Genomic DNA, 22,569 nt, shown 5'->3' with positions numbered 1-22,569 from the left:
ATTTAGTAACGCTTGCCTCGTGTCTTCTGTAGTCATGGACGTTCGTTGAAGGCCGATTCGTAGACTCCTGCTCCTTTAAATGCAAATGAATCAGTTTGCCTACAACCCAGAATAGCCTCTTTTTTTTCACCGTGCTGTTTACCAACACCACGAAGCAGCGCTGTGGAAGTGTTGTAGGAAAAATCCACGTTGTGTTGTCTGCAGTTCCACTGCAGGCAGAATATCAAGCCTTTCAGACAAATCCTGAGGCAAGAAATGAGTTTTGGAGTCTATGGGTGGCACTGTGCGACAGGGTCAGGAGAGGATGATTAACTGCCTCTATGTTCTCTTCCACATCCTGACAGAAGATCAGCCAGGCTAGAAATTTGAAGCGCCGGCCGTCTTAACGGGGCACAGGCCGGGCTTTCTTCTGCGTCTTCCCACACCGCGTTCAAAGCCTCCGCCAGACTTCGTCTACGGCCTCCCACACCATGTCGTGGTAAAAACCTGCATCTTCTGTGCAGTTTGATCCAGGCTTGTTTTGATCTATTGTTCCTTAGTCATTGATTGGATCATTGCGCCGCCCGCCTTCCTTCGGAGCCTGACCCGGCAATATACAGACTCCAGGTTAACAAGGTAAGTTCCAGCCTTCCAGAAAACGAAGACGGCATGCCTTTTGTGGTTCGGGTTAATTGGATTTCACCTGGTCTTGGAAAGCGTGGCCTCCATCGACTAGCTATGAGGCATGTGTCTCGACTGATGAAGCCACTGATTTCTCCAGGAATCCACGCCAGAGGTGTTATGTTGAAGAATACAGTTCCTGCAGGCTCATCGATCTGCTGGATCATCTACTTGCGCGGCAGTAGTGGTCAGTGGAAGCTCTGATCTGGCTGCTGGTGGTTTTTGTAGATTAGAGGCTTTCTGGTCCACAGTGTGATCAGATCACACAAACCTTATTGCCCTGCTCCCATATCAAATTAGAAAATTGCACTCGGCCGGTGTGAAGGGACCCATGCATAATGCATCGCGACTTCCATTTCGTTTCTCATCACCAAGGTCTGCTGCCGCCGTAGCATTGTCTTTCGGCACGGTGGTGGCCCTTTCTGCCGGGATCGCTCCGCTCAGAGCCCAGCTTGAATTGATGATGTTTATCTGTTGCGATTTTGGTTTTAGATCCACCTGAATGAATACGATTATGCCTGGGCCTAATTCCTTGCATCGTGACTCCAGTTCTGTTGCCGTGCTGGATATTTATGATGTTTCAACAGACAAGGCCTTGAAACGTCTCTATATAGCTTGGAAGAATGGCTCCGGCAGCTCTTGCTAGGTGGTTGCGCACCCCCCTGGAAGGAGGTGGTCTGTGTGCCATTTCTGCTCTTCCGTGGAAATTGGAGTGGTTTTCTGAGCAATAAATTTCAAGGATCCACCAAAAGATGAATTATTCATCGTGCTTTTCCAAATTGAATATCTGACGAGAACATCAGGCCTGGGCTAGGCCCAGTGGTGATATACTAGCGTGTTTACAACAGAATGGATGATCTCTGTACGGACGGATGTATGTATGTATGTATGCGCGTGTGTGTGTGTGTGTGTGTGGGAGGTTGCTTTCTGAAGTGGAAGGCGCTGAAGAATACACCTTTGACATTAAGTAGATTAGCAGTAGATCTTCGCATCAATGTTGTGCTGGTTAAAACCATGGCCTTTTACTTTTGACATTTTACATTATAGACTGAGTCACTGTTATTTAATGTGTGATGGATAATCTCTGCGTGGGAGTGGGTGTGCAGGGAAACGTCTCCAGCACAGCGCAGAATGCTCCGCGCGTCGCAAGGCTGAGTCTATCCAAACACACCACCCAGTAATAGCTCGTCCGTCTTCCAGCAAAAGCCACCGAGGATTAGCGGTGTATGACGAATGCTTCCGCGAATGACCCCACAACTCATGCATGTAACGGCCTGCAATTCCAGGCCGGCGCTACCGCGTTCAGGTCTTGGCAGGCTTGCTTGCTCGCCAAACGCCGGCGAACCTTGCACTTGCCCTGGCATTGCGAAATCACGTCGCATGAAAAACAGGCGCTGAATTATTGTCCTGTTTGACACAAGCACTTATTACCCATGTCACTCGGTGCAGAGGGGCTGCGCTGCCCTAATGGCGAATTTAGGCAAGTAAAGAATTCTGCAGCACAGTCGGTGACAAATCAGATGTCAGCGCTCGTCCAGGTTTAATGACTTTTCTGCCTCCCACTCCGACGTTGTTTTGTACTCCAGGCATGACAAGCGGAGCTCGATGTATCATGAAATGAATGTTCTTCCCAAGGTAGTATTACAGAGTCTAAGTAATTTGGGGCGGGTTGACTTTGACTCTCGGCCACTTGTCGCGCACAAAAGCCTTTGAATTACACCGCCTCGATGGAAATTCTTCGGCTGTGCCAGCGATGGAATGCAATAGACTGCAATCTCGGCCTCGTGTGTTCGCTCTGTTCAAACCAGGCTCCTGCTTTGACTGAAGATCAAGGGAATAAATTAGCGTATTGTTGGAAAATGGCACGATTCACAGTGTGTTTATGCCATTCGGTACGGCTCTGCAAAAGACTCAAGGCAAGAGGTCCTGCTGCATTAGGATGAACCCTCAGGCCAAAAGGAGGAAAGGACGGCTCGGGCCAAAGCAGCTGCAGTTGGGCCGCACTGAGCCACGTTTAGCTCCCGATAGTGTCTCCTGTTCCCCGTCTCTTGACTCTTAAGTCGTCAGATTGATTTTAATAAAAAATCAACAAAAAAACAAAATGCTAACCATGCTTATGACTAATAGAAGCTGGTCGGAGGCACTTAGCAGTAAACGTTATGCAAATATGTTGGCCTGTTCTGGAGGACCGCTCTGTTAAAAGCTCATTAAAGCCATTTTGTTTAGATTGTTTTAGGTTTGTTCTTAAGCGCATTTCCTTTTTGATCATTGGCAGAGCCCGCAACAGATTTCCTCCTCTTGTTGCTCGTTAACTCTGTAGAAAGTCAAGTTGCTGCCGTGTATATTGTGTTATAGGTACCTTAAACACCCCCTGACTGTGCACACTCAAATTAGCCTGGTTTAGTCCAGTCTAACATGAGAAAGCAGATCTGGAGTGAGGTATTACTGGCCTTCAAATTTGAAGTCATGGTTACGCCATTATCAGTGTTTTATTTCTGTGCTTTTGACGGACGTTGTCTCCAGATTCGAGTCAGAGCCCCAATTGAGCAAGCCAGTCGCAATAGGAGAAAACTATGGAGGTCCCATGACACCCGGGGGCCAATCCAGGCATTTTTAAAGGGTTTAAGGGCTTTTAAGGTCCGATCCACTTCTGATTCTCATGTTTTGTTTTTTTTGTTTTTTTCCCCTTTGCCATCCTATAGGCGTCGTTAATAGACACGATCCTCAACTTTCCGTTTTTTCCTAAACTCCCCAAGACTGAGTTAAACTGTGACGTGATTTCATGAGCAAAGCAAAACCGAGTTCTATTTGAACTGATAAGAGTGCAGACATTACCAGTTAGCAGCCAATCAGAAGCTAAAGTTGGCTTCTAATGCTAACTCTCCATTCCACCTTAAATAGTGCTGCAGTTACAGTGTGTAGATTTCACCAGCAGAGCGTCACTGCTGCATTATTTAAGGTGGAACGGAAAGTTCTGGGAAGTGGAAAACTTTAGCTTAGCGTTAGCTCAGAGCCTCGCTGTAAACGTGACGCAGCAACAGCAGACGGCTCCCAGAGCAGCAGGTAAAGAGAAGAGGAGGATCTAAACTCTTCACACTTCCAGAAAATGTTGGGCTGTTTTCTGCTGGTTTTCTCCACACTGCTAAAACCACCAAGTTTAGTCGTAGTTCTACAACGACAAATAGATTTTATCCCGTTATCTCCATTTGGGAAGATCTAACGTTCCTCACATCCTGTCTTTACTCTGGAATTTTGCCTGATTAGGAACCAAGCTATGGTGGAAATGCTCCGTTCTACCAGCATTTAGAACCGAGGAGGAGGATAATGCTAATACTAATAAACACATGCTAAGTGATCTGACTCCAGTCAGACTGGACCGTCGGACATTAAACACTATGGAGTTACATGTTAAACAAACAGTCGTTATGAAAGTTGCTCCAAACAAAGTAAATCAGATTAGAATTTAGTCTGATTATAGAAGCTGGTACTAAAACCAGTGATTGTACTGCTGTTCACCGTTCTTTATTAGGGGCTGCGTTCCACAAACCCAGAGGATCAGCGGATAAAGAACAGAAGCATGAAATAGAGAGAGCTGTTGGATTCACAGTAAAGAAACCACATAAAGAAACCGAAGTGAGCCCAACACCACACACACTCTGGCTCGGATGTTGTCACTCAAAGAGAAAATAGAGAATAATAATATATTATTTTGCTTATTCGAAATAATAAATGAGCGTGTTGCTGTTTTAATTCAAGCTGTGGCTTTATGACAAATGAAAAGCTGGATTGATGACTCCTCATCTTGCATCCAGTTAAATGATATTATGTTAAATGTACTGTAATAACTGTCCTTCCTTCATAATCGTAAATCGGGGCTGCCCAGTCCTGGACCTGGAAATCTCCCAGATTACAGAGGTCAGTGCGAGGGCTGATCCTGATCGGAAATCGCTCCACACTGGGATGTTGAGTTTGTGGCACTTGTGCTTGCCTGGGGGTCGTATGCGCGAGGGCGCTTGCCTGGGGGTCGTATGCGCGAGGGCGCTTGCCTGGGAATATGCTGTAAATTTTTGGTTGTGTAAAAAGCACAGAAGAGACTGAGACGTTATGTAATGGTTACTTGTGAAGTTGTTGGTTCTTTTTAGAACTTTCCATTATATGAAGGTTCTCCAAACTTCAAAGCATTTATTAATTTATTTGTTTTTTTAATTCTAGACATTCCACAAAGGAACCCTGTTTGACTCCTTTTACTGTTAAGAGTCTATTTGATAAATTTCTAGGTTTGCCAGTGATATTGGAATCATGTCAGTGTTGCCGGGTCATTTTTCATTATTAATATTTCATTTTATTTTGATGGATTTGGTTCCGATTTTACTGTTTTTTATTATTATAATTATTATTATTATTATTTTTTGTATTTTACTGTGTTTGCAATCCCTACAGACCCCAACACTGTCTAAAGGTAAAGGTGCACGTATTTGTCACTGTACAGTGTACACTGCACAGCGAAATGTGTCCTCCGCATTTAAGTGTGGTAGTGAACACACACTCACACTAGTGAACTAGGGGCAGTGAGTACACACACACACCCAGAGCAGTGGGCAGCCAACTCCAGCGCCCGGGGAGCAGAGAGGGTAAAGGGCCTTGCTCAAGGGCCCAACAGTGGCAGCTTGCCAAGCCCGGGAGTCGAACCCACAACCCTGTTATCGATAGCCCGGAGCTCTAACCGCTGAGCCACCACTGTCTATTGATGGTAGTATATGTTGAAGGCTAGGAGAAGCAGTCAGCAAGTCATGGTCCATGAGTCTTTTTCCACGACCGTCAACTGAATTCCATTCAGCGTGATGTGACCTCTCTTCTGCAGAGTATGTTTACACGTATCAGCGTTTGTCGTATTTTGAAGATGCCGTCTGTAGCAAACAACCAATTCAATCCTCTTGACAGATTTTTCCCAACCATCTTTTTCAATGGGAGAGACGTCAGGAAATATGTTGGAATCAGATTCTGCCTGTCGAGTCATTTCATGGCCGTTTTAATACACAGAGGCATTTTTGGAATGGAAATCGGAAGGTTTTTCAACAGCGGTGGGCTTGTTTACCTCACGTGTGGCGCTTTCATGGCGCGAGCAGGGAGGTACTTTATTTTTTCTCTGTCTTTTTTTCTTTCTTTTTTTTCCTTCCTCCCTTTGTGCTTGTGGGGGTTTGCCGATTTGAATCACTTGCACGGCTTCCAGCTTGTGTCTTAAATATCTCCCCACGCTCCGCTCGAGAGAAACCAACCAAGAGTTTCATGACAAATTACATCTCTGCGCCTCATTCATATTCAGGCGTGGACTGTCAAGGCGTGGTGATGGTAAATTTAGCTGTTATGCCTTGTGGGCAGGCATGCAATCACCAAAGCAAACCGAACTGGTAAAATTCATTCCACGCGCTGTCCACAGGGAGTGATTTTGTACTTATATATATATTCTCTTAATTTATTTATTTTTTGTGATGTGAAGACTGGCAGTCACAGACTGTTGAATGTAGATTACAAAAAGTGTCAGGATTGATGGGGAGAAAAAAAGTTGTTTTGCTTCTATTTTTTTTCGGAGGGGCGTTGTGCTTTTCCCACCGCTTGCTTGCTCACGCTACCGCTTGCTGCTCTGGAGAGCTCTGATTGGAGTGCACCTAAACAGTAGGTGAGAAACTCTAATAGTGTTATTACGCACCCATGGCAGAAATGGGAATGCACTTAACGCACAGCGCGGAGCCGTGTGCATTAGTCTTGCTTTCTAGGCATTATTCTGTGATCGCGGCAGAAAAACGCTCTCCTCCACGGCTGAGGCCAGCGTGAGTCTCTCCACATCAAACATTTTTTTTTTACGTCCACCTGGAGATATGATGTGAGCAGCCTCATCTGACCAGGCCCTCGTCCAGCCCTGCCCTGCCCAGCCCAATTTTGGGGCCTTGTGTAAACACGCTCGGCTGATCTCGGTGTTATTTGCAGAGATTTTTTTTGTTTATTTGCAGAGGCTTCGACTTCGCTGTGGCTTCATTTCCCCCGTTGAAACTGGACTGTCACTTGACTTTCAGGTCAAGTGGTTGAATGTGGATGCATGGTGTGGTACATGCATGTCCAGTTGTAAGATGCCCAGGTGTTTTTTGCTGCTTACCGCAAGTGCCTACAATGTACAAAATAGGCTCCTGCCAACCTCAGTGCTGCGTTTTTTAACAGGGGAAAGGAACTGGCTACTATGCATGCATTGGTGAACTGTGTATTCACCCATGTATAAGGATGTCCCAGTTAGATCCAGTGGATCAGGATTGGTGCCAATCTGGGCGTATTTTAATGGATTGAATCCCAATTCCGTTCCGTTTGTTTGAACCACAGTGTACAGAATAACTCCGGTGTCCTCCAGACGCTATTAATGGACAAGCGGCTTTCATATGCGGAAGCAGGACATATGGAGATCGCTCTGGATAGGACGTGGTCATAGCCCGTCACATGAAAATCCGATTTAAGCGTCCAGAGGATCCAGACTGAACCCCATCTGTACAAATCCAATTGTAAGTGCATTTCAAACCACCTCTGAATCTTGGTTTTGGCTGTCCAGACTATCAAAATTCGTCCGGATCCAATCTAGACAGCCTAAAATCGGATGTCTGAACATAGCTTTGGTCTTTGGCCATTCATAGTGAGAGAAGCCTGACCACGAATGACTGCCGAGTAGCAAAGATGACCACCGACTTGCCTTATAGGACTTGTAGGGTACTTTTTATTCATAAATATAAAAGCTTCTCATTGGGATATTTGTTTGAAATGTTGATATTTTGAATTGTGAAGCTGCCTCACATGATCAGACAAATTTAAACCATACTCAAGTCGTTTGCTGGCTCGCGTTCATCTCCCAGGAATTTGCTTTTCCCTTCCTCTCGCCAGCGTTTGGCCTTGGTTGATTCGGCTCTGCTTAGATGCTCCTCCCGGTAGAGTTGTTCAGTGTTAAAATGCCTGTCAAACTGCTGTCACTCTCTTGTTTCTCCTCTCTCTCTCTCTCTCTCTCTCTCTCTCTCTCTCTCTCTCTCTCTCTCTCTCTCTCTCTATATCTCTCTCTCTCTCTCGTCCTGAGGAGAAAGCTCTGCTCCTACACTGGACGTGCATTCTGTCCTCCCAGACCCTTTCCATCCCGTTTCTGTGCCTCGTCCGGTGGAAAAGGCATCCTCTGGGCTTTGTCGCTCGCCGCTCACGGTCTATCCACTCGTCTGCATGATAAACGTTCACTCTGTGCTTTCTGTCATCATCCCTCTTCGCTCAGGCTTCCCCTTTCGCGCTCTCTTCCATCTGCTCTCACTTCTAAGGGCATAAATCTCAGAATCTCTGACAATTCGATTAGATCCCAGTTCTTTAGGAAATGATTCAGTATGTTATGAGTCGTGATAATTTAGCCACAGATCCTTTAAGTCCAGTAAAGTGGAGCTGCTTCAGATTCGGAGTGTTTTGGGACAGAACTGATTCTCAGTTGGATTAGGAATCTGGAGGAATCTGGGAATTTTGAAGATCAGGACAAAACACCTGGAACTCTCCCTGTTCCTCAGACCAATCCTGAGCAATGTGTCCTGCTGAAAGAGGCCACTGCCATCAGTAAATACCATTTCCATGCCGTGTACCTAGTCCCCAGCTCCCTAGGTAAGCGTTGTGCACTCATACCAGGCCACCACTTGGAGAGCAAAGTTTGTGGTAGACGCTTGCCATTGTGAAGGCTTAATAAACCTCCACTTGATGTTCTTTGAGGTTCTTTACCAATTTATAGTTTAGCCTTCACACATCTATAACAAAAGTGTTCCTCTAATGCTTCCTTTTTGCAGCACCTTTATTTATTAAGAGTGTGTACAAACCACATAAGCAGCAGGCGTCTAGCACTTTCCTGTTGTAACTAGGGATAGACTGATCCATCTTTTACTGGTCCCGATACTGATACATGAACTTTGCGTATCAGCCTATACCAAAGTATCCGATACCATTGTTGAATGAATAAATCATATATCTCACTTAAGGCATCAGGATTTACTTGAACATTTACTAACTTAATTAAACATACTATCACTAATCAACACAGATATAAGACCCCAATTTCAGTTTTTGTCACTAATATTAATAACTGTGCTGGAGCTCTGCACAGTGTTGTCTAGGCTTAGGACTTTTATTCTATAATTCAAGGCTGTGAGGCCAAAAAGGAGCGAGCAGCTCCTCTCTTCTCGGTTCTCCTTATAAGTAAGACGAGCTGGATTACTCTCTGAGAGATGATGACCGAGGGCACCACACTGTAGGTTACTCTGATCCTGAGTTAGGAAGCCTAGAATAGAATCGGATGGGTCTACTTATCCAATACCCGGTCCAGCTCAGTTTGTTAGCATCGGGATCGATGTCCGATCCTAGCGTCAGATCAGTGCATCCCTACTTGTACCATCCTTAACAGTTTGTGTGTCCTGCTGTCAGTTCGGCCTAGACAGGATAACCTTGTTGACCACCTTGGATTGATTAGCTGATAAGCTTTGAGTGCCCTGTCTCTCGTCCGCAGAGGGGCAAATCGTGTCTGATTGGTTAATTCTTAGTTTCATTTGAGGTCGTTCTTGTTTTCTTTTGCTTTACTCATGGGTTTAAGGCTGTTGTTAAACTGTTGTATAACATACGTGTATCTACCTCAACTTCAGGTGATTGGTCTGAAAGTCCGAACTATCGGAAACGATGTTTACACACTGCAAACCGGCCAAACGCTGGATTAGTTTTGTCCAGACTAAGACCACCTAATTTTTTTCTGAACCAAATGTTGATCTATTGGTCTGGACCGTGGTCTTTGGCACCTTCAACGCCTGCTGTTTTGGTTAGGACCAAACTGAGACGTCTTGGATGTGAACGGTAGGTGTGAAGGTCTTAGCTCATCAGTCAAGCTGTACCAAGCAAGTGTTGGGTCGCAGTTGGTAAGGATGCCTCACACCAGGATTGGCAGAACCTTTGGGTCAGACCATTCCCAGTTGCTTCTGGAAGGCTCCTCTCAGACACTGACGGGCCTCTCAGCTCCTCTGTGCTGTCGGATGCAAGCCGAGGGTTCATACGCTGCTGTCCTAGATGAGATGATGGGTTTTAGCAGCTATAGCGCTGCGTGAGTGTGTGTGTGTGTGTATATAGAGTGTGTGCAGCTGCTGGTTGTGCAGGGGTGTTTGTCTGAAGCTGTGCTCTTCTGTAGTCCTGGTGTTCCCTTCGTCTCTGGCGGAAAGTGAGCTGTTCTCAGCTCTCGTCACGCACTTCCCGAGTAAATCCTTGGTAAAGTTCACGCCTGTCCCCCCTTCACCTTCAGCCTGCCAGTGCTGACAAATCTCTCTCGCGCACTCTCTCTCTCTCGCTTTCTCTCTTGCTTACTCTCGCTCGTTCTCTCTCTTGCTTGCTCTGTCTTTCTCAAGCTCTCTCGCGCGCGCGCGCGCGCTCTCTCTCTCTCTCTCTCTCTCAATCCATGCTTGTGTCCATGGATTCAACCTGTTGGTGCCAAATTCTGCCCCCCTATCTATTTACACTGTGTCCAAATGTCTGTGGACACCCCTTCTAATGATTCTTTCAGGCAACTGGAACTGCTGCTGCAGATGTGCAAATGCCGGTAGAGAATTACTGCCAATAGAATAGGACTCCCTGGAGCAGATAAACATGAACCCTGATGCCAGGTGTGGGCTAGAGGGGTATAAAGCCCCCCCCCCTCCCCCCAGCATTGAGCTGTGGAGCAGTGAAAGAACTGTGTTCTCTGGAATGATGGATGGTGGTGCTCCATTCAGTGCTTTTTGGGATGGGTTTGAGATGAGGTGGAATGGTGAGCTCTCCCAGTAGTCTCAGTATATGTACCTCAGCAGAAATTCTGGTGTGTCTTATGGAGTCGCTACAAACATTCAGTCTCTACCTCAACACACTTTCTTTGTCTCTCCCTCTCTGTCCTTCAGTTCAGTACCAGATGGAGATGATGAGGAGCCTCCGTCATGTCAACATTGACCACCTTCACGTCGGCTGGTATCAGTCCACCTATTACGGCTCCTTCGTCAGCAGAGCTCTGCTGGACTCGCAGTTCAGCTACCAGCACGCCATAGAGGAGTCTGTGGTGCTGATTTACGGTAATGCTTCCTTTTCCTAAAAGCCGACTTACACAGTGAACCAGAGCCTTCAGAGAGTGAGTAAGTGTGTGTGTGTGTGTGTGTGTGTGTGTGTGTGTGTGTGTGCGCAATTTATAGGTTGGTACAAAAACACCAATGCCTACAAATTCAGTTTCCATTTTACAGCTCATGAACAGAAGTTACCTTTTACACAGTTGGCCCGTAATCACTGTCTGATGTCATCCAGGTTATTCTCATCAACACTGACGTGGAGAACAGTGATGGAGTAGTGGGTGACAACACAGTGTTTCCCACTGTAGACCGTGGTTCGATTCCCAAGCAAGCACACCACACTACACCATTAAGGTTGTGTTTCTACTTGTCAGCTTTGGTTCATTTAAAAGGAACCCTGGTGCGATTGCTCTGCAGTGCACTTACAAGTGGACTGAGACCGTCTGAGCAGGTGGGTCTCGGCCCGTTTCTAAGCGAACCCTGTTGCGCTATAGGCTTTCTTGCAGCTGCATAAAATTTGAGTGTGCGTGTATATATATATTTATATTTGTGTGTGTGTGTGTATATAATACACACACACACACACACAGCAAAACAACATTTATATATTTATATGTATGTGTGTGTGTGTGTGCGCACACGTTAAAACCCTCCCAGCACACTTTTTGGTTAATCAAGAGAAGCACGACATTCACCTCTAAATACAGAACACAGCAAAACAACAGAAACAAGAAACTGAGCTTAAGGAAAGGCTTGGGTTTGCGGTTGAAGCTGCTCAAAGGAATCGTTTGGCCAAAATTTCATTTGCGCAGTTTTTCCTATTACTTTTCACCCCAGATGCAGTTGATTAGCCAAGACCTGGGTGCTTCTCTTGGAGCTGCAGGGATCATTTAGCTAGCAATGGAAGCCTGTATCCCACCAATTAGCCTGGTGCAAATGTCCAAGTCACAACAGATGCTCTGCATGTGTCTGTGTGTGTGTACATATATATATATAGTGCCCTTCATAATTATTGGCACCCCTGGTTAAGATGTGTTCTTTAGCTTCTAATATAATTATTATACTAATAAATAAGTTTTTTTTCTAAATAATATAGGACCACAATGGAAAAAATAGTAAAACCCAACCTTTAACCTTGAATTTATTCAGTAGGAAAAAAATCCCACATTAAGAAATAATTGTTTAACATCAAATCATGTGTGCCACAACTATTGGCACCCCTGATGTTAATACTTTGCACAACCCCCTTTTCCCAACAAAACAGCACCTAATCTTCTCTTATAATGTTTCACAAGATGGGAGAATACAGATAGAGGGACCTTTGACCATTCCTCTTTGCACAATCTCTCTAAATCATTCAGCGACCTGGGTCCTCTCCTCTGCACTCTCCTCTTCAGCTCACCCCACAGGTTTTCAATGGGGTTGAGGTCTGTATGTGTGTATATATAAATATATATATATATAAATGTAATCTCTTAGAACCCTCCCAACACTTGGTTTGGTTAATCAAGAGAAACACTAAATTTCCCACGACATTCGGTTCTGAACACAGAACAGCAAAACAACAGAAACAAAAGCAAGTCATCAGAGGTGCTGGATTGGTGCGTTCTGTAGCCCCAAACTGTCTTAACTTCAACAGTAATGTACTTTCATACAGTGCCTTTCACAGCCAAAGACCCTAAAAAAAGGTTAAAAATAGTCTTATTCTATTGAAAGCATAGTTTTTAAATAAGAATGTTAATTTTAATCAGTAGATTATCAATAAATGATTTATGTTTAATACAATTATTGATATATATATACATATTTCATTTCAGTTGCTTGAATTTTCAATTATTTTGATGGCTGTAGTTGAGAGAGTATGATACACTGTACTGTTAAACTCCTGACTAGGGGTGCAACTAATTGCTATTTCTAAAATGGAGTATTTGTTTAATTATGATTGGGAACGATTTTGAATAATCGTTTGCTAATTATAAATAATTGTTTAGTCAGACCTTTGAGTTTAAATGAATGATTATTCGGCCCATTATGGCTTCAGTTAATCGACCCATTGTGATTTTGAACAATTGATTAGTCGGCCTATTATGATTTAGATTAATGGATTCATTGGAAAAACAAAGCACTGTTATTACTTTCTTTAATTAAATATTTGTAATTAAAAATGGAAGTTTAATTGCCTTTTTGCATTCAGCTCTTTCAAACGACGAGCCCCAACTTCTTACTCATATTTTGAATATTCCAGATGCTAAAGCTTTCACGCTTTACAGCGTCAGATTTGAAGTGGTGTCTGTCTTTATCCCTCTTTTCGTCATGTGACATAAACGAGCAGTGCAAACATCAAGTCAGCTAAATCCATAACATGATTTATTGCCAATAATTTTTTTATTATCGATGTTATCAATAATTTTTATTGGTTGCAGCAGCAGCGCCCCTGACCTTATTGCTTCGTTTGCGTCAGGACTACCATGTCAGCTTGGTGTGTACTGGTCGTGTTATATCGGATAAGCAGAATATGGAAACATGTGGTCAGTTTCTGACCATAGAGCAGCTGTGGTTATTTTAGGGTGGTGGAACCAATTCTCAACCTAGCAGTGCAAAACAGCTGTACCTGATGTGCTTACACCATCTCCACACACACACACACACACCTCCCTGCTGTTCTGAGAAAGGCCCACCACCCAAATAACAGGGGGGTCAATAAATTGTGGTGCAGAATATGGTCTGCATGCAATTATTTGAAGCCCTATAAGGCAGGTGCTTCCCATCAAATAGTCAATGACCGATTGTACAAAGTCGGGGTACTTATTAAACTTGCAGCCCAGTGAGTAGAGTACACTACTTATATCCACCTATTCGGGAGGACAAGTTTATAGGGGAGATGGTGGGTTTAGGTCTTCAGGGACATTTGGGACCCCTTCTCATTAATCTCAAACTCTTCTCCAGAGAGGAGCCCTGAGTGATGCAGTGCCGCCTTCCAGCTGCTCCTCCTTATATTTAATCACGTCCTCTTTAAAAGGCATCAATAATGCAGGCTGCTATATTAAAGGGCCAACTAAAAGAGCCTTTGAGGAACCCGCATCAATGACCCTCATAACTGCAAGAAAAGGAGCTTAAGGAAAGGCTTGGGTTTGCGGTTGAAGCTGCTCAAAGGAATCGTTTGGCCAAAATTTCATTTGCGCAGTTTTTCCTATTACTTTTCTCCCCAGATGCAGTTGATTAGCCAAGACCTGGGTGCTTCTCTTGGAGCTGCAGGGATCATTTAGCTAGCAATGGAAGCCTGTATCCCACCAATTAGCCTGGTGCAAATGTCCAAGTCACAACAGATGCTCTACACAGAGTTGTTAAGTAGCATCTGAGGCTACCGTGAGGCTGTAGGTTCAATGCAGAAAGGGTTACATAGACATTTTGAATGGACATAAGTATTGGGACACCTGCTCGTTCGCGGTTTCTTCTGAAATCAAAGATATTGAAAGTTTTTTTTTTTTTTTCCCCGCACACACATATATAAATAAAAGCACTACAGTTCCCACAATACCATGCAAATCCAATGGCCTACAGCTTAAGGTTTCCTGGCGGGACGTGTGCTTGTGGAATTTTTTCCATGTTTTACCCTAGTTTTCGGCCTGTGATTACATGCACTGAACTCTGATTCAGTGCAAATGCACATACAAACCAAAATCAGATGTGTTGCCATGCCAACGTAAAGAAATGGTTTGGGGCAAAATCTGATTAACCTCCTTTGCCTTTTACCCCCCGATACAGTCGATCAACCCAGGGCATGGTTGCTCTCTTAAATCTGCTTCTTTAGGCTAGAATAGAAGATGCTAGGCCAATGCTGCTAACATTCCCTGGACTTGGACTGTCACCAATCACATCTTTGTATGTAATACATGCCCACAAATGTGCATCTTTTAAAAACACATCCTGATCTTCGTTTGTTTACACAGACAAATCGATGCGGTTCCCCCTTTTCCTCTTTTCCCGGTTTGGGACTAACAGATCTACTCAGTTAATAACTTGTCATGAATGAGTGATGTGAGAAAGTCACGAGTGTGTGTAGGAGCGCTCGAATAAAAGGAAGTCTTCAGATCGTTCACACCATCTCCTGTCTTCCCGGCACTGCCTCACACAGATTTAACGGCTCATTAAAGCTCACTTTTTTATCTTTTCTTTGCATTGGCTTCCATCTGACTGTTGAAAATCTATTGATCGATTGCTCCGCTCAGGAAACGCCGTCCCTTCTTTCCGGAGCTGGCTCGCGTTCTCGGAAGAAGAAGGAGAAGGCGGTGGATGATTCCTCCGGCCTCCGCGGGGCTGGGCCTGAGTGGCAGGGCTGATAAGGACTTTGGAAATGTTTTTTAAAGCCTTTTGACAACTCTGTGACAACCACATTAATTCAGTACAACTCGATTACTAAAACCACTGGTGAGCGGCCCTTTGTGCCCACTTGATTATCGCGACGACAAACCGCTCTGGCCTGTGTCTTCTCTTTCGAAAGGAGGGGGAAAAGCCTTTGCAGCGTGACCTTTTGCTCTCGCGCTTGAGATTGGTTTGTCAAAAAATGAATTAAACTTCGGAGCCAAGGAGAGGAAAAGGACAAGCTGTTTCTGCCACACTTCTTAAACAAGAAACGTCAAACTGAGTACCTTTTCATAATAAGCGATTAACCATTCAGGTCTTGGGGTGGGGGGGCTGTAATATGGCCAACAAATCACTATACTTTATATGTATTGCAGGCAGTATCTGAAACAAATGAGTAAAAGGAGGCAGATTCAGGAGTCAGGAGACTGGATCTTTAGCGTTGGAGTTTATTCACGTGCAGACAGAAAATCACAGCCATGTCTAGTCTGAACTCATCCCAGTCTGATCAATTCCAGTCTGAACTCATCCCAGTCTGATCAATTCCAGTCTGAACTCATCCCAGTCTGATCAATTCCAGTCTGAACTCATCCCAGTCTGAACTCATCCTAGCCTGATTAGGGATATTTCAAGAGGACCTTATATACAATGGGAATTGGGGGAGGGGGAAGATTGATAAAGAGGAGTTTAAGGAGGGGGTAGGAGGGGAATGAAGGTGAGGGCACTTGGAGTATCAACAGTAGGGGGTGATGGTTATCACACAACAGCTGGTTATCGGTATGACCATTCGATTGTTGTCACCTTTGGGGGGTTATTATTTGAATTACCATATACAAAGAAAGAGAGTGACCACTTCAGGCCGGCATACGAAGGGTAACAAAAGGTGAGACAAAGGTGTAAGAACCATTTGAAAGTAATATTAGAAAGGGCCATATTTTCTCTCACAGGACTTCATTTTAAAACTCAAGGTCTGAAAATGTCTCTATTTTATTATTTATTTCTTTATTTTACAAATAGAGGCTTTTAGTTTTAAGACGAAGCCTAAAAAACAGGGTCGAGAAGAGTCTTCATGGATATTAGCTAGTGCTGGACGATTTGACTATTAATTATATTATAAATTAATAAAAATGATATTATAAATTAATACCACAGTTAAATTGAACATCTGACCTCGATTACTATTAACTTAAAGTTTGCAAACATGCCGGCACGCCAAGTGCGGTGTTTCTCAATGTTTTCAGTGTTTGAGGTCAGTACCACTGCTCCTGGCATGTGTGCCCACGGTCAGTGTGTGTGTTTGTTTTATCACTAGTAAGTGTGTGTTGGGTTAAAAGCAGAAGCACTAATGGTGTGTTGGACACTATTAGTGAATATGGATTGCCTTTTTTTTTTGAGTTTGGGTCAGATATGGTGCCAGACCGGCAGCGTTCAGCACTCGAGGAGGATTGCAGCATTGGCTTTAATGGGTTTCTGCAGCTGTGAGTGAGGTCTGTATTGCCACCTGGAAGTCAAGCGGTCAAGTTCGGTGTTTATCGACGGTTCTGTTAATATCGCTGCAGTAACAGAGTGCAGAATTACAGTTGTCTCAATCTGTAGCGCTCACCCTTTCCATCGCGTCTCTTCGCCAGGTCGTACGTGACTTACATCAGGAGTCCCGAGGCTGTCAAGGGGAGTCGAGATGCTAGTTTCTGCCTCTCGTCTTGGCTAACTGGGGATTTGCTTATCCGTCATCTGCCTATCATCTGTAATCGGTGGATTGGTGTGTCCATCTGTGGTTTAGAATGAAACTGTCCAGTGGACACTCAAACTCCTCTTCTGCCTCTCACTGGTTATATACTATTTAATTCAGACGTTTCACTGCTTTCGTGAAGCTGAGACTCCGGTAAACCCATTTCAGGCACCAAAACTATTCGTCCACCTGAGAAAGGGGGTGGTTTTCGGATTAGGGTCAGAGTATCTCTTCACTCAGTGCTTTAGGCCACATGGGGTCTCATTATAGAGAGCGCTAAGATTGTTCTGGACATTCTGATATGAAACATATGGGGGTGTGTTATCTAAAATGCAAGAGCCTTTAAAGTAGAATTTAAGCTGCTCCAGTAGCTCTGTGTTCGAGTTCTCCATGTTGCAGACTGGACGAGGCAGAGGCATGTGACTACACACATGTTATCATGTTGGGCAGTACATGAACACACAGTGGAGGAAGTATTACCAGATTAAAAAACGAAGAAGGAGAAAGGAACATGGTCAGGATGACGTTTGTAAGAGGCTCTGAATGTCGGTTTCGATTAACGTCCGATTAATCGCTCAGCTTTACTATTATTACCGCGTTCAGAAAAGCCCACTGTGATGTAAAGTTACCTTTACACTCAATCACAATACAAAGACTGGTTGTAAACACGTACCTGAGACTGATTTAAGCTGGTTTTGGGGAACAAACAGAGCTGATTGGGTTCACCTGTGATTTGCTTACCTGGGTGAGTCGGTGCTCTGTAGAGGAGGAGGGAAGGGCCGAACCTGCCAGAGGAGAAAATGGGCTAAGAAGTGTACACTCTATTAAAAATGTTCAAATGAAATCACACATGTGAAAGTAATTTATTATTTAATTATACATGGCACTTGTTTTTAACCCGAGCCAGTAATGGTATATTCGAGGGGAGGAGCACCCCAAATATAAGCAGCGCTACTGGAGGGAACACATGTCCCGTAGAAGAGTGGAGGTGACCGAGTGAACAGCCTCTATGAATTTGCAGTCATTGGTTAATTTTCTAGTTTATTTATTTATTTATTTTTACTTTTAACCATAGGTTAAAGCAGATACTGCAAGGGTAGAGCAGTTAATCACATTTTCATCAGCATCACGCCCTGGAAGAAGACCTTCCGACTCCAGCGGTAACTTCACTTAAGATTTGTGAGATAGTTGACCCTGCGTTGGTATTTCTGCCAAGGCGTACCTGATGTGACGTGAGTGTTTTCCACTAGACGGGTCAGATCACCCCAAAATTGTGGTCTCATAGGCTATAGGTTTAATGCATATATGTACATACACACACACTATTAGAAATATGTTTCAATAATATCATACATGTAAGTATATTTAATTATGCTTTAATTATTTAATTATTACTTGTTTTTAACCCGAGCCAGTAATGGTATATTCGAGGGGAGGAACACCCCAGATATAAGCAGCGTTACTGGAGGGTACGAGTCCCTTGTTGCAACAAGATAGAAGAGTGGAGGTGACTGAGTGAACAGCCTCTATGAATTTGCAGTCATTGGTTAATTTTCTAGTTTATTTGGGGTGTGTGTGTGTGTGTGTGTGTGTGTGTGTGTGTGTGTGTGTGTGTGTAAATATGCGAGTACTTCTGAGTGTTGGTGTGTAAATAAAGAAGACTGGGAGTAGAACCATGGGAGTATGGGAGACTAGCCACTGTATAAATACCAGTTACTTGAACCATTTGCCCGACACTACCCACAAGGTGTGTGTCCCCTGCCACAGCATCCTGCTGGGTTTAGGAAAGCACTTTATCACACCCACCAACCACAACTGTGTAATCCGCGGTGGTCCTGTGGTCAGACAAGTTACCGCTGCTTAAATACAGACAGATATAAACACATGCCATCTTTTTGATGTGTTCTTAAAAGGCTCCATTTGTTGACGTCTTCGAAAAAGATATTAAAAAGTATTGGATTTGATTATAAAAACCGCAGCTCGTTCAGAATGTAATAATAGTAATGGATGAACTTTTTAACTGTAATAAAGAAATGTGCCTGAATGTCACCATCGCAGTAATAAATTTAAGCTATGCAGCGCGTGAATTTCCCCACTGCGGGACTAATAAAGGACTATCTTAAACCCACTCACAGCTTCGCCGCTTATCTCGACCCGGCCGCGCGAATGCGCTCGTCTGGCGATAAAATGACTGCTGTTATTGAGACGCTGTGTCTAAGTTCAAGAGCAGTCCCCATCACCAGCTCCATGGGTTTGTCCAAAAAAGTAATCCATAGACTGCATCATTTGGAAACTTTTTGTTTAGTACACTACCGGTCAGAAGTTTTGGGACACCCCTGGTTTTGCAGTTATTTGACTAATTGAAGCACTGGTGGAAAACCTGTAATTGGATCTGTAAGAAGTCCAGAGACCTTGTGATCTGCCAGGGGGTCGCGTACTGCTCATAACTGGTCCGTAGCAGTGGAAGTCAGCTGAGGTTTGAACGTTGATTCAAACCATTCAGATGTCCAAACTTTTATTGATTGCCTCGAACCCTTGCGTTTGGAACATGCTGAAACATCCTAACTCTTAAAAGTGGAGCTCTTGCATCTAAAACCAGAGTGTGGCGAGGACCGTGAAGAGGTCCGGTACAGGAAGAGGCATGACATTTACATTTATGGCATTTAGCAGACGCTCTTATCCAGAGCGACTTACATGGTTACTCGAGGAGGGCCAATGTAGTATTAGGAGTCTTGCCCAAGGACTCTTATTGGTGTAGCGCAGCATAGTCACCCAGACTGGGAATCGAACCCCAGTCTTCCACATGGTGTGGTAGCTCAGTGACAGGTAGTGGTGTTATCTGTTGCGCCACACCAACCACCAACCACTACGACAACCATGACGACACCTTAACGTCCACCAGGGCCTAGTCTTCGTTTCAACTGTGAAGAGACGGCCTGCAGGTTCAACAGGTGGAGTGGCAGTAAGACTGGAGATGGGCTTGATCGGTCGATTGCTTATCTTTTTGAGTTCGGGTCAGATATGGTGCCAGACTGACGGCATTCAGCACTGGCTTTAATGGGAGGTCTGTCTTGCCACCTAGAAGTTAATTGAGGTATTGCAGTGTCTTGTGACCTCCCACAGAGCTGCAAAATATGAGTCATGTGACCAAACCAGCTCTTAGGATTGGCTAAAATATTGAACAATCTCAGGTTTGACCTGAAATTATATATATATATATATATATATATATATATATATATATATATATATATATATATATAGCTTAAACTACAGTCCAGCTTTCTATACACTAGACTAGCCGTGAAATAGAAGTGAAAATTCCTGTTGCAGATGCTTAGTAGTTGTACATCTTGTCAGGGAAGCTGCCAGATGGTTTGGGCCCCATGAAAAGATATTACACTCTGCCCCACAACTCAACTCTTAACAATTTTACCAGAATACTACATTACATAAGACATTTTAGGGCCCCCATCAGTCACAGGTCCTTGGAATGGCCCCTTTCCCCAAATATGGTGCCCCTGCAGTTTGTGTACATACACATCCACTTTAGGTTTTTTGTCTTTCCAGAGCAGAAGTAAGAGAGGAGCAGCAGAGGTTTATATAAATACAATTACCCTTGTCTTTTTCCACGTCTGTAATCACAGAAGAGAGAATGTGCCGGTGCAGCTGTTGACTTAGACTTGTGTAATTACAAGAGTGGAGTTGATTTACTTCTATTTACACGAGCTACACTACTGCACATGTACGTTAAATCCCGTCTGGATAGGGCTTATAATGCAAATTAAATAAAAGTGTTGAAAGGTGTTTATCCCACCTGTAAGAGATCGGGGGATCTTGCCCATCCAAATTAGTTATTCGGTGGTATTACAGAATCAGAAGTATGAGCCGTAGTAGTGAACACACACACAAACACACACATACTAGTGAACTAGGGGCAGTGAGCGCGCACACACCCAGAGCAGTGGTCAGCCAACTCCAGCACCCGGGGAGCAGAGATGGTGAAGGGCCTTGCTCAAGGGCCCAACAGTGGCAGCTTGCTGAGACTGGGTATCGAACCCACAACCCTGTCAGCAATAGCCTGGAGCTCTAACCACTGAGCCACCACTGCCCCTTGTGTCTTATCAGAATATCTGAGCCAAAATAAATTAGGCTCCAAGATATCGGTACATCACACACACACACACCCACGTCACACAGCGCTTACTTTTTTACACGTACACTATTTCACACTTTTCATCTCAAAGTAACACTTTTTTTCCCCCCTCCAATCTATGTTCTGTGTTTCCATATAGGGGGTAAAAGCTCAGTGTGAGGGGGCGAATGCTGATGGGCCGTTTAATTTCATACGTTAGGGTGTTGTAAATTCCTAGGTTGGAAAACCTAGGTGAGTTTGGGCTGGAGGAAGGTCGGGATGTGCAGACTTTGAGAGATAAGCTTATTTTGATAGTCAGGGGAAGTTGCGAGTAGAAGAGCGAAGCTGGGAAGACTCTTTTCTCCATATTTAGTTTCCTTTATTTTCTTTTACTTTGTTTAAACTGATTTTTGTCTTGATTTATGTTCTTTCATCACTATTATAAAAGTGTTTTGTCCAGCTGTTCTATCCAATAAACTGGCAAAACTAGCCTGGATTGTTTCCATGCCTCAACATCTTACGCGCTGCATAGCTTAAATTAAAGCCTTTTATTCTTTATTCTTTTAGTCTTATTTTTGTGCTTGATTTTTATATAAATATATATTTGTACCAAGAACCATTTTCATGGAAAGCTAACTTTCTCATTTACTTATCTCCACCAATTCAGCCTACCACAGTTTAGCTCCACTCATTCGTACAGTTCTCAGGAGTGTTTCAGTTCAGAATGCTTTTTAGCCAAACAGAAGAGAGCTCATTTACATATATCAGTCTTTTATCAATTAGGGATGCACCGGTCCAATATCAGGATAAGAATTACAAAAATTCTGAAAACAAAAATTAGCTGGGTCAGGTATCAGATAATTAGTCTGATCCACAGGACCGACCCATTCTCGGAACCTGATTCTCGCACCACCAGTATTCTAGGCTTCGTAACTCAGGATCAGAGAAACCTACAGACATCATACACCTATCATAGCAGCAAACAGCATGACCTATCTAACCCTCGACCTGTCGTCATCTTTCAGAGAGTATTCCAGCTCGTTTTCCATATAAGGAGAACCGGGAAGGGAGGAGCTGCTCGCTCCTCTTTAGTCTCACAGACAACACTGTGCCGAGGTCCAGCACAGTTATTAATATTAGTGACAAGAACTGAAATTGGGTTTATTTATATCTGTGTTAATTAATTATAGTATGTTTTAATAAAGTTAATAAAGTCATGTTTAAGTCAGTCCTGATGCCTTAAGTCTTTCCCACATGATGTGATGTATGATTTATTCATTCAATAATGGTATCGGCTCGGTATCGGGTGTCTGCTGATAGGCAGAGTTCATGTATCAGTATTAGTATCGGAACAGAAAAAGATGGATCGGTGCAGCCGTAGTATCAATCATTTAATACTGAAGCTAATTGAACTGAACTGAAGCTCTGATTCCAAGATGGCGCCGCGGAGGTGGCAGCCTGTTGCAGCAGCTTGTGAATTTCCCCACTGCGGGACTAATAAAGGACTATCTTATCTTAATTTGTACTTCATTTATGTACGGAAATGAATACATCCATTTTAAACC

General features: G+C 43.9%; 2 protein-coding genes across 2 annotated transcripts in view; one reads left to right on the top strand and one right to left on the bottom strand.

Moving 5' to 3' along the window:
- The window catches only part of tap1 (transporter 1, ATP-binding cassette, sub-family B (MDR/TAP)), a 433,854-nt gene that overhangs the window by 258,094 nt on the left and 153,191 nt on the right, over nucleotides 1-22,569 (bottom strand). The window lies entirely within an intron of this gene.
- eif3ha (eukaryotic translation initiation factor 3, subunit H, a) overlaps nucleotides 1-22,569 on the top strand; it is a 79,445-nt gene that overhangs the window by 36,501 nt on the left and 20,375 nt on the right. Inside the window, exon 3 of the mRNA XM_072659459.1 lies at nucleotides 10,620-10,787. Coding sequence (XP_072515560.1) covers nucleotides 10,620-10,787 — 168 coding nt within the window. The remainder of the gene's footprint in view (nucleotides 1-10,619; nucleotides 10,788-22,569) is intronic.

This window comes from Salminus brasiliensis, chromosome 1 (genome assembly GCF_030463535.1).
Source record: "Salminus brasiliensis chromosome 1, fSalBra1.hap2, whole genome shotgun sequence".
In the NCBI taxonomy this organism is placed as follows: Eukaryota; Metazoa; Chordata; class Actinopteri; order Characiformes; family Bryconidae; genus Salminus; species Salminus brasiliensis.
The sequence above is the reverse complement of the archived record's forward strand: the minus strand, read 5'-3'. Positions and strand labels throughout refer to the sequence as shown.